This window comes from Musa acuminata, chromosome BXJ1-4 (assembly GCF_036884655.1).
Source record: "Musa acuminata AAA Group cultivar baxijiao chromosome BXJ1-4, Cavendish_Baxijiao_AAA, whole genome shotgun sequence".
Lineage (NCBI taxonomy): Eukaryota > Viridiplantae > Streptophyta > Magnoliopsida > Zingiberales > Musaceae > Musa > Musa acuminata.
Window position 1 is genome coordinate 25241134 of NC_088330.1, and position 17000 is coordinate 25258133.

At 42.0% G+C, this 17000-nt stretch overlaps 2 protein-coding genes across 2 annotated transcripts; one reads left to right on the plus strand and one right to left on the minus strand.

Annotated features, from left to right (window-relative positions):
• The first annotated feature begins 2620 nt into the window (after positions 1 to 2620).
• Positions 2621 to 3946, plus strand: LOC135650994 (pathogenesis-related genes transcriptional activator PTI6-like). Its single transcript, XM_065170765.1, has one exon. The coding sequence runs from the start codon at positions 2938 to 2940 to the stop codon at positions 3679 to 3681; it is 744 nt and encodes a 247-aa protein (XP_065026837.1). The 5' UTR covers positions 2621 to 2937; the 3' UTR covers positions 3682 to 3946.
• Positions 3947 to 6127: 2181 nt separating this feature from the next.
• LOC135651007 (transcription elongation factor TFIIS-like) lies at positions 6128 to 11234 on the minus strand. Its single transcript, XM_065170772.1, has 2 exons — positions 10855 to 11234; positions 6128 to 7308 (listed from the first exon to the last, which is right to left on the minus strand). Exons 1-2 carry the CDS (start codon positions 11011 to 11013, stop codon positions 6310 to 6312), a joined length of 1158 nt encoding a protein of 385 aa, XP_065026844.1. The 5' UTR covers positions 11014 to 11234; the 3' UTR covers positions 6128 to 6309.
• Positions 11235 to 17000: the final 5766 nt, after the last annotated feature.

Consider the following 17000-nt stretch of genomic DNA (forward strand, 5'->3'; position numbering starts at 1 on the left):
GGAAAAACATGCCATGAACTAAGAGAGCGACTCGTCTTCGCGCTAGGATAGCGCGAGCAGGGTGGCCATGAAAGGCCTAGGTCATGCGCTGGTGAGGAAGTTTTGCTCGAACTCCTCGACAAGCTGGTCGAAGGATGAGACCGAGGATTGGCGTAGCCGGCTGAACCATGCTCGTGTCGGTCCCATCAAAGTGGTTGGAAATGCCTGGCATATCAACGCATCGGAGGTGCCATAGAGGGCCATCTGGGCCCGGAATGCGGAGACATGCTCCATGGGGTCAGAGCCGCCATCGTATGTCTCCAACGTTGGCAACCTAAAGTTGAGGGATACAGGCTTGTTATGTACTTCCTGAGTGAAAGGGGACCCACCGAGCCACCTTCGTTGGACTCGCTCCGCGATTTTTGGAACTCACGCTGGAACGCGTCCAGGCGTTGGTTGACCCGGGATAGCTGGGCCCTGAGCGAGTCATCCGTCGAGTTGGAAGATACGGTGTCAGGCTCGAGATGAGGTAGCGTGACTCGGCAGGGTGCGGGTATGTTCTGCCAGGGTGGACCTCTTGGGTTCGTTGCTTGCCCTCGGGCTTCTCGGGTCCCGACCTACTCCCCGCTCGGCTGCTACCGGCCGGGTCAGGTCGGTCAGGGGCATTGCTAGCTGCACGATCTGAGGAATGATTGGAGCGAGCATTTGTATCATGCCCGTCGTGGCCTGCACTTGCTTGGTCAGGCTAAGGAACACCTCGAGCGTTACGACCGAGGGCCCTGTGGTGAGCCTTGGGGGCGACAACCCCGAGTCGTTGAACAGACACCTGTAGCGATATGGCGTTGAAGTCGGGATTCCCCTGTCTCCGAGGGCTGGGAGGGCTTGACTTTCGGGTTCGACGGAAGGGAGGCCGATCGGGGCTTGTTCCTTGGGGAGGACTCCTGTCGGTTGCTCCTACGACATCGTGCCCTCCTTCTAGCACCAAAATGTTGGTGAACAAAAGTATTGCTGCTGATGAGTCGGCGCGGTTAGGTCCATGGGCTGATGTCGGGAGCTTCTTGCGGAGTGAGTAGGCTGATGAGGTGGCTGCGTCTCTCTATCTCTGGGATGGTTGGCAACGCGTCCTTGTACACTGGATGGCGATTCTCGAGTTGAGACGCTCGCAGGTCGTGGGCGGTCGTCTTCCTGCAAAAATGGCCTTCGTCAGGTGATCCCCGACTTTGGCCCCTCCGACAAGCAAGTCAATGGAGTGTTTGTTTTATATCGATCCCCCCTTTGGCCGAGTGCCGGTCAGGGGTTTTTATACTATCGTCCGAGGATCGGTTGTGCCTCGGTTCGATGTGGCCGCTGACCCTCGTGGGATGGGACGGCCTCTCTGACGAGCTAGCATCTTGGGGGGATGTCTGAGCAGCGTCAGACGGCACCGCCCCGAGCTCTCGAGATAGTCGTGTCGTACAGTGTTTTGGTACGGAACCCGACTTGGCGTGCGTCATGGGGTTCTGACAGCTTGTAACATCGGGTTCTAACACTGGTTGGGACGTGGCGTGTGACGTCGACGGTAATTTATAAATCGGGATCAAAATATGTCTTATCACATAGTAATCCATTAAAATATTCAAAACAGAGGAGGAGGAGGGATGGCTCATCCGAGCAGATACAATGGAAAAACAGCATTATTTTCATATGGATCCAAGGAAAATTAGGAGGACAATTGGAAATCTAGTTTTAGTAGCCAAAGCATGTCCATCTGCTCTTTTACTCGATGATACCTTCCAAGTGAATAACGGAAGAAGGTATCGCTTGAACTCGATATCTAGATGGAGTTGCACAAGGATAGGAATCAAGGTCGGTCGGTCGGTGCTTGAGACAAAATTTGAGGTCGAAGGACAGATGCCCGTACAGCACCCATTCGCAGACGGTGTATTTGATCGACGTGGTCGGAGGATCCAAAAAGAACGCTTACTAATTGCCATGGTTTCCAACATTTTGCCATCCGAATAAAGCTCAAGTCAATAAGTCGGCGACACGCCAAACCACCATTTCCTTGGCCCGACCACCGAGTCCTTTTCCGAAACTTCGACTGCCACAACAGTAGTGTGTGAACAACTGAGAATCTCGGCTTGTGCGATCCCGTGTCTCAGCCGAGTCACCAACGGGTTATGAGAGCCAGGGAGTTCGATCGTCTGCCCTGCAGCTTGCGATCGGTAGTCGTTCCTTTCCCTGTTTGATGGCTTGTCTGAGACAAATGATTCTTGACTTTCGTGCCCCTCTTTGCTTCTTCTTCTTATCTTGTCTATAGAAATAGAATATAATATAATGGTGGCGAATTGGGTGTGCGTGGCGTCCGCGAGGGGCACCACCATCACGTGACCCCTGTCGTCTCCTTGTGCATGCCACATAGTCTGCCGAATTATTCACGTGCCGCAATGACGCGCTCGACCGCATTCGCATGATTCACTCGCTCTCCGCCGTCGATCGAGGCCATCGCACGGTCGGGCATATAATAATAATTGTGCCTCCTAGTCCATTCGCTGGGTGCGCCACGACAAAGGCGGCGGCGTGCTCATCCGAATTACCAGATTGTCCTTCGCGGACGGCTCACAGCGACGGGCCATCTTCTTATGACATGGCTTTCAAAGGCCGCGTTTTGATCCAACCGCATGGTCGAGGTCGAGGGTAGATCTGAAATTAACGTTGAAGGGCAGATTGGACATTTTGAAGGATGAGTTCTTATCAACCTTGAATAAATACACCCCTGATTTCCCGCACTGCATTCAGCTAAAACCCTCGCCTTCTGATCCGTATCTTTTGCCCTTCCGGTTTCTCCATCGTCCGCCGGTTGCGGAATTAGAGGACGGGGAAAGGGCATCTTTTGCCTTTAGTTCGAAGCGAGACGACGGAATCCATGGCTTTACCTTTTCCACCGATGATTTGCCGGTGGTAGATAGCGGCCCGGCGATGGATCCGACGAACGCCGCCGGCACCGCGGTGAGGCTGTCAGAGCATGTGGTTGTTATCAGGAAGACGATCCCGGCGAGCGAGGCCGCCGGTTGGAGGTGGCGGGACCGGAAGCGGCGGGTGGTGCGGATCCGCTTCGATGACGCGGACGCCACTGACTCTTCGTCCGGCGAGGACGCAGAGGTCGGAGGGCGGCGGAGGGTGAGGCGACACGTGCACGAGGTCGGGATCGAGGTCGCGCCGGGCCGGCAGGCGGCCCCGAGGAAGCGGCAGGTCAAGGGGGCGGTGGGGGGAGAGAGGGCGAGGAGGTTCCGTGGCGTGCGGCGGCGGCCATGGGGCCGGTGGGCGGCGGAGATCCGCGACCCTGGTCAGGGAAAGCGAGTGTGGCTCGGGACCTTCGACACCGCGGAGGAGGCAGCGGCGGTTTACGACACCGCCGCGGTGCGGTTAAGGGGCCCGAAGGCGGTGACCAACTTCTCCCCGACGTACGCAGCGCGGGCCGAGACCGACGGGGACGACGGCTGGGGGAAGGGGGACGGCGCCGACACGTGCGGCGAGTCCCGCTTCTCGCCGAGGTCGGTGCTGTGCTACCCGGAGGAGCGGTCGGCGCCGTTCGGATGCCTCTGCGGCGGCGAGGCGGACGCCTTGGAGGCGCCGCCCTTTTGCTTGGCGGAGTTCTACTCCCCGAGGCGGCAGTTATGGGAAGTGGAGTTTGGCGAGTTGGACGCGGACGAGTTCTCGTAGCGGAAGCCGTACCGATCCGGAGAACAATGGATTATAATTATAATTATAATTATATAATACGAAATTATATTAAAATGACGAATTTACCCTTCGTCACTTAAAGATGTTTGCGGCGAGGAGTTCAAGTAACAGCAAGCATCCGAGGATTGCAATGTAATGTTGAGTCGAAATAGTGGGTGAGGACGAAAGCATTTTCTCGTTATTTTGGTTGGTGGATTGTAGCAAGTCCGGAGAGATTTATAATAGCTATTATTTGTGGCTTTGACTGCGGTGGCAATATTCTAATCTCACATCGTGTGCTATCACTCTACATTATGTCGTCAAAGGTGTTGGAGTGTCAAACCTTTATTTGATTTTAATTTTCGCCACCAAATATTTCACATATGTAATATACATAATATAACTATAATTTATTTCTCACATATGTAATTTATTCTGCATAACATTTTGCCCGTCATACTGCTTCGATGACTGCAGCGCAACATTCTGCAAGAGCTCGGACTGTTTCCGGACCCCATCAAAGATTCCTTGCTATCCATGCAGCAGTCATAATCATTCCTAATATCTGCTGCTGCTGATGATGATGATGAGCAGCTGATCAAGCTCCACTAATGTCTTCACCCCCGTCTCTCTCTCTCTCTCTCTCTCTCTCTCTCTCTCTCTCTCTCTTTCTTCAGCGGGTTTTCTCAGGTGAAATCTTCAGAGCTCGGTGATCATTGCTTCCTGCTCACGAACGGAAACGAGCATCTTCACAGGTTACTTGCGATGAGAGGATTGGCGATGCAGTCTTTGTGCGTCGTGTGAAAACGATCCACGGACCCATTCTTATTCGTGAGGCCAGCGAGCACCGATGACAGCCCATTCGTGTACTGCACTCGCAGCGGCTAACAGTGTTCGGATCTTCTCCAAATCGAACGAAGATCGTGGCACGCGCCTTTCGATTACGACGAATAAAAAAGGTCGATCGAGGGTTGGGATTCGAGAATCGCAAGTTGGAGCGGATCTAAGGACTCCGTGCCATCGAATGCGGCAGCATCTACTGCAGAAATGATGGGCGATGCAAGTCCACATCTTGCGTGCGTTAGTGGTCTGATGTCTGCTCCACAAGTCGCGAGGACTTATTTGCCGACAAGCAAATTAAACGTGAGTAAATGACCTGATAACAACAGGAAATGCACGATTAATTGCGTAAGCCTTAGTACAGAACATTATTCCACAACGACATCGATAATCCTTATTATTGAACTTGATAATTCTTCAATCTGTTTCCAGATAAATGACTAAGTATTATAATTGATTGTTATTTTGATCATTAGGAGTTTAAATATGCATCCCACTGTATCTACTCCGCCGGGAGTCGAAAGCAACGATCACCTCGGTGTTGGGTGTTCATTTCCTTGATGCCAACGAAGATAACGTAGACAGAGAGAGAGAGAGAGAGAGAGAGTGATCCAAGACACTATCACCTCGGTGTCCAGACAGCAGACGACAGTGACGCTTCCAATTACTTGCATATGGAGACAATTGTCATCGAAGATGTGTCCCAAAAGCTTCCTCATTAGCCTATTTCTCTCTCACAAAACCGATGTATCAATCATCATACCGGTATGTTAGTTTATCCCTTCATCAACCGTTACTCCGATCCACACAAACTCTTCCTATTTTCACCACCTGGTAATGCGGTCTGACTCTTTTGACCGATTCCTCCCCTCCGAGAATTGCAGGTCAACCACGGAAGCCGTACCAAATGCGGAATGGGGATTTCATGGCAGCATCGTCTATTATAATTTGTCTCTTCACTGCACCAGCGAACGAGACCGCAAAGAATCATCTGCTAAAAGCCAATCCTGTCACGCAGTTTACCTATGTCGATGCATATAAAAGATTCGACCATCCGAGTGCGATGTATCCAACAGTTGACAGCGTACGAGTCTTTTGTCTGCACAAGTTAAGACACCTGCTGCAGTGGCTCCGACGTGAAATGCCGGTCGACAAACGCCCTTGTTTCTTCAAGCTCCACATGAAACACAACGATCTACAGTTTGGCGACTCAGAAAAGAATCTCCAGACTCGGTATTGCAGAGTGGAAATTATACGTCAACATCTTTGCAGTGTAGAAGACATAACGGACGAACATGCAGTCGACATTGGCAAGACGCAGAAAGCTGCGCTTGAGAAGTGGCAGAGCATAATGCCTCGACAAGGAATTCTACTACTGTTTGGTCTTTGCTGACGTTCATTCGGTAGACTACCATTTAGCTTGGAAATAAATGGACGATACATCTACACAGCATGAGAAGTGAGGCTGAGGCCTTTCACTGTCTGTCATACATGCCAAGCAAACTTCCCAATGAAGTTTGGCTTCGATGTTTCTCTCGGTTTCATCGAGTTACTTGCAGCACTGAGAAGAGCATATGCGGAAGGCACATATCCAGACGAGACCGAGTGGATTCAACACTTTTAATTGATGATGGGGGCAGTGATCAGCAAACATGAAAAAACTATGCTGCTACAGTTAATCAACTAAAAATTAATGAGTTCCGAAAGAAACACAGGATAGAAGCAGCCCTAGAAAAAGAAGGAAGATTAGACCTGGGATCTTCAGCAATCTTTCTGCCGCATATGCACTCAACAGAACTTCCAGTGATTGTTGCAATTCACACATGTCACGAATGTTGTCATTGGCTCATCGGCGCTTCGGGTTTGCATTTGATAGTATGTAGTCTTCCTCTGTCCACAGCGTCCGCATTTAAACTGATCAGTGGTAGCTTTAGGTGGCCCTCCTCGCTCACATTCAAATAAGGCCTTCTCTTTAATTTGCTTGTTTGCAAGTTTCCTCTTGTCGCTGGCCATCTCCTCGGGGGTCATGGCAATGAGTTTCTCAGGTTTCACTTCTCCCACAAGAACTCTCCTTCGAAGATCAGTGTTGTTCCCATCCTTCAAGTTGAACATTATGGACCTGTATTTAAGCTTTTGAGAACCATTAGAACGTCCTAGTTTCTCAAACATCACGGACTCCACCAACACAGCAGCTCGAATGGGATCACATGCATCCACTTCATCCAGGATGTTCCTCACTTCATCTCTTTCATCTTCGCTGGTCTCACAAGAAACTTTGGAGAAAGCCTCAGCTAGAAGTTCCCGAACTTTGTCTCGAACAAGATCATTGCATTTGACCATAGTTGTCAGTTTAGGAGGACCAGCTGGTACCATAGATGGTTTCTTGGTAGTAGAAGCCTGGTGATCTCCCTTGGGTATCCTCTCATCATTGACAGCAAGCACTCCAGAGTCGTTGCTGCTATTATTCTCAATCTTGTTTCTTTCTGATTTTGAAATCTCAGCTTTCATGCTCTGGTCTCTATCTTTCTTATCAAACTTGAAACTTTCTGAAGTTGAAATTCCATCCATGATGGCTGGCCCAGACTTTGAAGTCTTGTTAACCTTGACAGTTTCTGTTCTCTCAGATTTGAAATTTTTTATGGAACTTTTATCATCAGAACTTCCATTTCTCGTGGAATTTGAAGTCTCCTGAATGACAACATTTTTCCAGAATTCTAACAAGGCGGAAGCCTCAACTTGAATCTTTGAATGGCAATGCTTCGTGAGATAGCGAAGCCGTTTGCCCACCTGCGGAACAGAAAGCATGTTTAAGTCCAAGAAGGAAAAACAGCCAAATCTGACGATTTTTGCTCGGTGATGCTAAAGTGTTGGGGAAAAAAAAGAAGAAAAATGTATAAACATATCCTAAAGTGTTGGGAGAAAAAAAGCTCAGAGATTCCACAAAGAGCGTACATAAAGTGTCAACAAGCCTTGTATAAGTCTTGAAGAGGTTTTTTATAGAGGGATTGAGTGAGAGAATATAAAGAGCAGATGGGCCAATATGAGCATGTGAATGACTTAGCTTGGGCCCACTTGCTTGAAATACTTCATTATGTTTAATGTCCGCAAGCAGTAAGTATGAAGATTTCATTTGTAAAAAATACGTCTTTGATATGAGTCTCCTGACAGAACGTTTGCTTCTTGGTTGCTATATGATGAAATATAGGATAGGCAACAAAAAAAGGTCTAAACTAAGAAAACAAAAGAGAGCATAATAGCTCCGGATCAACCATATTATTATTCCCATCGGCAATGCAGATGTATAGTAGGATTAGCTATGACAATCAGTCATAAAGAACAAGATTTCTCAAGATTCATGAAATGTGTCAAATTCTTATATATGCATATAAGAATATATATATATATATATATATATATATATATATATATATATATGAATGATATGTGCACATGTATGTATATACATACATGTATATGTATGTGTATATATATCAAGGTTCGCAATACCGTACCGTATCGGTATTTCGATCTGGGCTCGGTACCGAGCGGTACACCCAGGTGCACCGAGCACTGTACTGTACTACTACTGTAACAGTGCACTGCACTGCTACAGTGCACTACAATAGTGCACTGCTACAGTGCTATAGTGCGGACCAGTACCGGGTGGTCCACGTACCGCTGACCTGTCGGACTGATATGTACCACCCATACCGGGCGGTACGATTCGGTATGGCAGACCTTGGTATATATACATATATATATACATATACATATATATATACATATATATATATATACATATATATATATATATATGAAAAATAAATAAAAAATAAAGCATTCCATGATTTGGTTGCAACTTAATAAATTAATGCCAAAATTTTATGCATAATTCAAAGGAAAGAAAAATACCAAAAATTATTAACAACAGAGGAAAGCATATTAAACATCTGAATTTGCAAAAAAATTATATTAAGCAATGCAAGCAGTAAAGAAATAAACATAGAATAAAGGAAATTATACACAACAATTCATGAACAAAATTTTCAGCAAACATCACAGTAATAGGTCAAGTATGCAAACTATTATTTATCTGACAAGGGAAATGCCAACTGCAATCGAACAAGGACTATAACATACAGTAATACAGTATCAGATTTCCATGGCATTTGGCAGTGAAAGTAATATTTTAATAAACAATCATCAAACAACGAGCATTGATGTTGGAGTTGCTTTCTATAGCATCTAATACACTCTTTTTAAAGAATACATATGCTCTACAGCATGACATTTTAAAAGTTTATGTTGAGAACTATAGTAACGAACCAGAGGCTGACCAAATTATGACCTTTGATACTTTAAATCTGCATCTAAAACTTTGATCAACTACAAACTAATCCTAGAAATAAAGTGCCATCCTCAAATTTAATTATCGCTCATCATACAATTCATTACAGCAGCAGCTATCAATCACAACCTCAGATTTCTAAACTCTATATAACAGTAACATGATATTTACCAAACATAACACCAAACCTGACTGGCATAATAAACATAGATAGGAAGGGCATCACATTACACAACGCCTAGTTCGTAGCAGCACCATGTATCTTTAAGCAAGTATTTAAATCTCAGCCCAATAATGATTTCAATAACTAGACGGACATGTACAACACCGGTAATACCGACCTAAACCAGTAAATAGCAGTCAATACTAAATGGCACAATTTACTTTTGATTCTTGCCTTTGTGTTTTTATTACTTACCAAAGCCACATCATAAAGACCAGGATGAGGCTTGTTATGAGTTTTTAATTTGTGGGCCATGCCCGTTACAATTACACTTATGCAACCACCTGAGAACTACCTTGGTGCACAATTGACCATAGCCTTGATTGAAACCTCAATCATATTTATTCTTACGTATTTAAATGTCCTGATCATGCACAGTCATGAGCATATGAACATCGATGCAGATGTTGCTTAAATTGACCATAGCCTTGATTGAAACATCAATCATATTGAAGGTGCCTACATGCCAACATTTAGATCGAATTCATGTTATCCATTTGATATGACATCGATGAAGATGTTGCTCAAAGCTAATACCACTCAAAGGAACTTCTAGAAACGAACTCAATTTAAAAAAAGAAAGCTAAATCTAAGCATAACTTAAATGAGAAACATCCAGGTAGCTCTATAGTCAATCATTAATTGCAGAATTGAGCCAGCATTTATTTACCATGGTAGCAGGAAACACTGATCAAAGCTCAACCATGATAGCATTTATTCCTCCTCAACTCAATGAATGTTTGTCATAAGTATTCCTACAAATGCCATTCCTATCAGTTGTCTTACCGTAAGACAGAATGATCCTGAAGTATAATTTACTATCTATATTGATTCTGTCATCAATAGTGGCAATGTATTCCACAAGAGAAAGTTCATCTTGTTTCTATGTTTACAACCCAAAGGAAAGTGACCTATATGGTTAACTATAGAGCAAACCATTGGCATGTATATGGCTTTGGAATCTCTACCATATAAGTTTTATTTTACAGGTTGTCCAGCGAAACTTTTAGAACTTGATATCTAATATATCCAGTAAACAACTACAGTGAAAGTTATAGTAAGTCAATTTAGCATCGATGAAATTCTTACTACGCACAGTTTTGAGAATCGTTCTTTGGCTGGTGCTATTATATATAGGAAAATACTATCTACAGTATTTTGTTTTCCATCATCTATTTATATTTGTTTCTGAGACTATAATTTTGTTATTCTTTTGTCATCTTCTTGTTTATGCGTTTGCTTGTGGTTTACTTCTAACCATACACTAACATTGTATTTGCAGGACTGCATCTGTCGAAATACCCACCTCTGATGACAAATTCAGTGCCTGAAGATCTAAAAAATAAAAATCGAATAAGAAAGTCAGGTTCCCAACCACTTAATGAATCTGTAAAGACTTCCATACCGCTAAAGATGAGCACAACAAGGCAAGAATTGCGACCAATAAAAGACCAAAATTCAGTGATTAAAAACTCGAACTTTTTCCATCACGTTGTGGTAAAAAAACCAAACAATTTGTATCCAAAAAAAAAAAGAACTAGTCCTTCGTATAGAAGAAATGTTGTTTATATCGACCGTAGTACAGCTCGAATCAACCAAACGAAAACATTTAACGCCAGCATCAGAGACTCGAGTTCAAAAAAAAAAAATTGCCAACTTTCATCGACTCAAAGAAAGATCATGCTTAAGCATCAAAGAAGCGTAAAGATAATTCCGTTACATGCCATGTCGAAGATGAAGAAACATGAGAAGAAGCGAGTACCTGGGTTTCCACCAGATTTTGCGTCGTCACGGGGATCCTCCTCAGCCGCCTCAACGCGTCCACGCACCGATCCACCTCAGGCGACGGGCCGCCGGCCTCCGCCGCCACGTCGGCCGCCTTCTTCGCGGCGTCGAAGGTCTGAAGGAGGTCTTTATCCATGGAATTCAATCTCGACGCTCGCGAAATCAAACGAGGAAATCACCTATCAAAGATCCCGGATAAGCGAGAGCCGAAGACTGACCTACGATCGAATCGCCCAAGGGTAGGTAGATGGATAGATACAGGTAGCAATCCCAGGATATCGCTACGGTGGCTCGCTCGAGTTCCCTCGCAGGTGGGAGAGATTTGGGGGCTGGGTGGGGGCTCGAAGGGAAACGAAAGGAGCCGCCGAAGGTGGAGTCGAAGACACATAAAGGGTTGGGGGGCCTGTACTTCTCAGCATGGGGGCTTCGGAAGGATGACACGTGTACTTCGTGATGAAACTTTCGGAGGATGATGATACCTACACACAACTCTTACGCACCTACCGAACGACAACAGCTGACGTTTACGTGTACCAGCTGAGGGCCGTTCGACTTGCAGTCGACGTTGGGGCTGATCTTGTTGTTATAAATTGTTTAAATTAAAAAAAAAAAATCTTTTCAAAAGATTTATTTAAAAAATATTTTTTTATAATTATTTTAATAATTATTTTTTAAAGATTATGTAAAATATCTATAAATAGATATTTGAGGATAAATTATTAAATTATTTTTTATATATTCTTCTTCTTTACTTTTCAAGTGATTCACTTGAATTAAATATTCTCTAATTTCTCGTTGATGATTCTTTATTGTTTGCTCAACACATATCTTCTAAAGGCTTATCATATCCACTAAAACTATTTGCATCAAACCCATAGCAATCTTATTTAAAAGAGGGTGCAAATATCGTTTTTATGAAAGTATTTATACACGTTTCAAGCCTAAATATCTTTCCTAAAGTATTCTTGATCTTATGTTTGTTATTTATTTCCATAGTGTTTTTATCCTCTTCTTTGTTGTATTTTCCCAACAATCTAAAAATGATATTTGTGAATTTATATAAATTCACTATAGAGGCCACAAATATCATCAAATTATTGAATCAAGATTTTGTTCATTTGGATTGTTTTGATGGAACGAATTTTACCCGTTGGCAAGACAAGATGAAATTCATGTTGACTGCTTTGAAGATCTTCTATGTGCTTGATCCAAATCTTCAACCAATTCCTGATCCAACCGATGATGACACCAATGAAGTCAAGGCTGAACAAAAGAAGAGAATCGAAGATGAAGTCATGTGTAGAGGACACATTCTCAATGCTCTTTCGGATCAGTTTTATGATCTTTATACGGTAGAACCATCTGCAAAAGCAATTTGGAATGCTTTGGAATTCAAGTATCATGCCGAGGAGGAAGGTACAAAGAAATTTTTATTTCTAAATATTTTGTTTATAAGTTTATGGATAACAAGCCAATCTTGGCACAAGTGCATGAGTTACAGGTCATTGTTAATCAATTGAAGGCTGAAAAAATCGAACTTCCTGAACCTTTTCAAGTATGGGCTATAATAGCAAAGTTGTCTTCATCTTGGAAAGGGTATTGGAAGAAGATTTTGCATGACTCCAAGGATATCACTTTGGAGCAAATTCAAAAACATCTTCGAATCAAGGAGGAATCGAGGATGAGAGAAAAGAGTGAGAACTCTTTTGGCAATATAAAAGCAAATATTGTGAATCAACCTAGGAATTCCAACAAAGGCAAACAAAACAAGGAAAATCATTTTGACCCTAAAAGGGATCAAAGAAAATTTAAGAAGCCAAAGAGTAGAGGTTGTTTTGTTTGTGGAAAACCTAATCATTTTGCTAGGGATTGCAGATTTAAAAAGGGCCAGAAACCGAAAGTCAACTCCGTTGAGGGAGATGATAATATAATCGCTATGGTGAGCGAAGTGAATGTCATATTTGGCAAGGTTTCTAGTTGATAGTACGATACTTGTGCTACCGTTCATGTTTGTTATGATAAAGCACTCTTCAAGACTTACAAAGAAGTCACAGAAGGGCAAGAGATTCAAATGGGAAATGAAGTTCGTTCTAAGGTGATTGGCAAGGGAAATGTGGAACTCACTTTCACTTCGGGTAAGAAAGTCACTCTTACTAATTTTCTTCATATACCGGATATGAGTAGAAATTTAGTAAGTGGGAATCTCCTTAGCTAACTTGGAATTAAATCTGTATTTGAATCCGGGAAGTTAATTCTATCCCGTAATGGAATGTTTGTTGGAAAAAGCTATTCCGCTGAGGGAATTGTCAAATTATCTATTGTTGACAATGATTCTAAATTTAATAAATATGTTGCTTCTATTTATATTGTTGATTCTTATTCATTATGGCATGATAGATTAGCATATATTGGAACTAGCACCATTAGAAGAATGGTTAAGTGTGGTTTAATAAATTATCATTTTGATGATCTTAATAAATGTGAAATTTGTGTTAAATCAAAGATGATGAAGAAACAATTCAAAAGTATTGAAAGATATACTAATTTGTTAGACTTAATACATTCTGATATATGTGAATTAAATGACATATTAACGAGAGGAGGTAATAGATATTTCATTACTTTTATATATGATATATCTAGATTCACATATGTGTACTTATTGAAATGTAAAAATGATACTTTTAATACTTTTAAGGCATATAAAGCAGAAGTTAAAAATCAATTGGGGAAGAAAATTAAATCTTTAAGAAGTGATAGAGGAGGAGAATACTTTCTTAATGAATTTAACTTGTTTTGTGAACAACATGGCATAATTCATGAATGTTCAGCACCTAAAACACCTAAGCAAAATGGATTAGCAGAAAGAAAAAATAAAACTTATCTAGAGATGATTAATGCTATGTTGTTGCATCCTAAATTATCTTATAATTTGTAGGGAGAAGTTTTATTAGCTGTATGTCATATCTTAAATAGAATTCCCTCTAAAAAGAATAAAATCTCTCTATATGAGTTATGGAAAGGAAGGCAACCTAACATTGGTTATATTAAAGTGTGGGGGTGTCTTACATATTGTAAGAATAATGATCCTTAAAGGATAAAGTTGGAACATAGAGGAATCAAATATGCATTTATAGGCTATGCCTTAAATAGCAAAGTTTATAGACTTCTTAATTTGAAGTCTAATACCATAATAGAATCTCGAGATGTGAAATTCTTTGAACATTTAATAATTTCAAGTAATAATATTCATCCTCTAACTAGTGAAGAGTCACTAGTGGAGACATCTCAAAAGGTTGGTGAGCAACCTAATATTTCTTTGATTGGACATCAATCAAGTTCACAAGAGGTTGGAGAGCAATCTCATAAATTAAGAAGAAGCACTCGTGTACGAAAAGCAAAAACAATTCCTCTTGTTTTACAAGTGGAAGATGATCCATTCACCAAACCTCTTACAAGAGAAGTTATAAGATCAACATTAAAATGGATGAGGCTAAAACTCCTTGAATAAAAGATCCACCAATGATAGCAACCCTACTCAACATTATGAAATGAGTAATGAAGAGCTCAAAGGGTAAGAACAAGTCATTAACATGTGGAGTGGTTCAGCACTTTAAAATATTTTACAAGTCTCATCTAAAGACGTTAAAGTGCTGGTTGTCATCGAATGAGGGTTGAGTTAATTATACTCTTAATGAAGTTCAATCAAGTTAGGACAAGTATCTCAAAGAGTGACAAAGATACTATAAGAACTTCACCTATATGAACTTAGAAGATGTGCCGCTTCAATTGAAAGTTGGAGTTTTCTCTCATAAAAGTTCATGAACTTGGATGAGCCCAAGGCTATATTAGGGCTAAGCGAGATTTTATGAGGAATACAAGGATATTGTATTTATGTGTGTGGTATCACCGGTGTTGTCATTAGGAATAACAAATTCAATGCTTTTATGCTATTTGGGATTTCGACTTCACTTTGTGATGCTTACACTAAGGTAATATTCAAATCAAAAGATATATTATTTTATTTATAAATACTATTTAATCACTTGGAGAAAATTTTAAATTTGAACAAGTGGAGGATTGTTATAAATTGTTCAAATTAAAAAGAAATTTTTTTTTTCAAAAGATTTATTTGAAAAGGTATTTTCTTTTATAGTTATTTTGATAGTTATTTTTTAAAGGTTGTGTCTTTTGAGAAAATATCTATAAATAGATATTTGAGGGTAAATTATTAAATTATCTTTTTTATATTCTTCTTCTTTACTCTACAAGTGATTAAATTAGATATTCTCTAATTCTTCTTTGAAGATTTTTTATTGTTTGCTTAATACAGATCTTCTAAAGGCTTATCATATACATTAAAACTATTTGCATCAAACACATAGCAATCTTATTGAAAAAAGGGTGCAAATATCATTTCTAGAAAAATGTTTATGCACGTTTCAAGCCTAAATATCTTTCCTAAAGTATTTTTGATCTTGTGTTTTTATTTATTTCTATAATATTTTTATCCTCTTCTTTGTCGTATTTTTCCAACACCGGTAAGGAAAGGAGATGCCACACTAGCCGGGCAGTCGATCCCAGACAGCACTGCGGTGGCCGTCTCGATGCACCCGCACGCGACGGCCGAAGTCGATCCCCGATAGTACCGCGGTGGCCGTCTCGATGCACCCGCACGCGACGGCCGAAGTCGATCCCCGACAGTACCGCGGTGGCCGTCTCGATGCACCCGCACGCGGTGCAGCGGTCCTGCGTCGTCCGCGCCGCCGCTACCAATGACTTGATCCCGCTGCAGCAGCGCTGCGTGATCGGCCCGCCGAGCAGGCACCCCGGGCACTGTATCACGTCCCGGTACACCTGGCAATACGAATCGCCTGGCCGCCATGGGGGGCGACCGCCAGTGGCACCACCGTCAGTGCCACGATGATGGCTGGCAAGTGGAATGACTCGAATTGCAGCCGTCGATAGATTCGCCTGCTTTCTTTTTTTTATTGTCATTGGGCCTGAATTAGTAGGATATTACGAAAGAGACGTCTGTTACCTGTTAGCTTTATAATTGTAATTTGAGGTCCTGTGTTTGCTATATTAACACTTGTCCTCTCACCACTTGCATTTACAAACCCAAAAAGAAAAAAGAAAAGTTTGAGAGTAAATAATTTCTTTTTGGTATTTTAGTTATGTATGGGTTTTTTTTTTTCTTATACTGAGGTCGAAATCGAAATTAAATTTGGCTACTTAAATATGTGATTCCAGTTATTATCATTGAAATATTAAATGATAATGACAATAGCCTATTCTAAAATAATTTTGAATATATTGATCGAATTTGGAATGAACGAGGAGAGAAAAATAAAACCCGAGTTAAACTCAAGTCCGAGTACGGATAGGGATCCAGTTATTATTGCTCGTCTTACTTTTGAGACCATTCTCTCTAGAAAACGAGCATTAAAGAATCAACTCCCATCTCTCTCAAATGTATGTCGAGGAACAAGCATTAGACTATCTTACTAAAATCAACTAGTCATAGATTAAAATTTCAAAATATATTCTTTTAAATATTTAAAATATAATTAACTCATGGTAGGAAAAATAACAACGCTACTAACTCACCTCGTCACTTGGGCCGAAGAAGCTACATAAGCAAAAGCATCAACAGCTCATAAAAATATTTCATCTAGCTTCGTAATCCCCGAAAAAAGACCAATGATGCTTGATAGGGAAAGCAACGGCACATGCATTATTTTACTAATCACTGAATCATGGGTTGTCACTTGAAATTGACACACATCGCCCACTCACACGGTCACCAATCGGAACACGATCCCCGAAAAAATCGTACAAGTCGATTATCGGTACACGGTAACCAGACCCGTCCTCTAACTTCCCCTTAATCATGTCATCGGTCGCCAATGATCCATTACGCTAAACTATAATTTCAGAATGAGTCGTATGCTTAATTATAGGAAGCATTAATTTTTTATGGCATGGCCTGACTCTTCAGGCACTTTACGTTGATCCCCATCCCTTATCCGTTTCAAGCATGTCCCTTCCCGAACAGATGGTGCACCCCCAATCATCATTCCATGACGTAACCAATAGAGAGACATGTTCACTAGTAGTCGA

What these genes read in the sequence shown, in the direction of transcription:
- LOC135650994 (XM_065170765.1), top strand. Translation starts at nt 2,938, where the DNA reads ATGGATCCGACGAACGCCGCCGGCACCGCGGTGAGGCTGTCAGAGCAT.
- LOC135651007 (XM_065170772.1), bottom strand. Translation starts at nt 11,013, where the DNA reads ATGGATAAAGACCTCCTTCAGACCTTCGACGCCGCGAAGAAGGCGGCC. An exon ending in AAAATCTGGTGGAAACCCAG is followed by an intron (nt 7,309 to 10,854) that starts GTACTCGCTTCT and finishes TCTGTTCCGCAG; the next exon opens with GTGGGCAAACGGCTTCGCTA.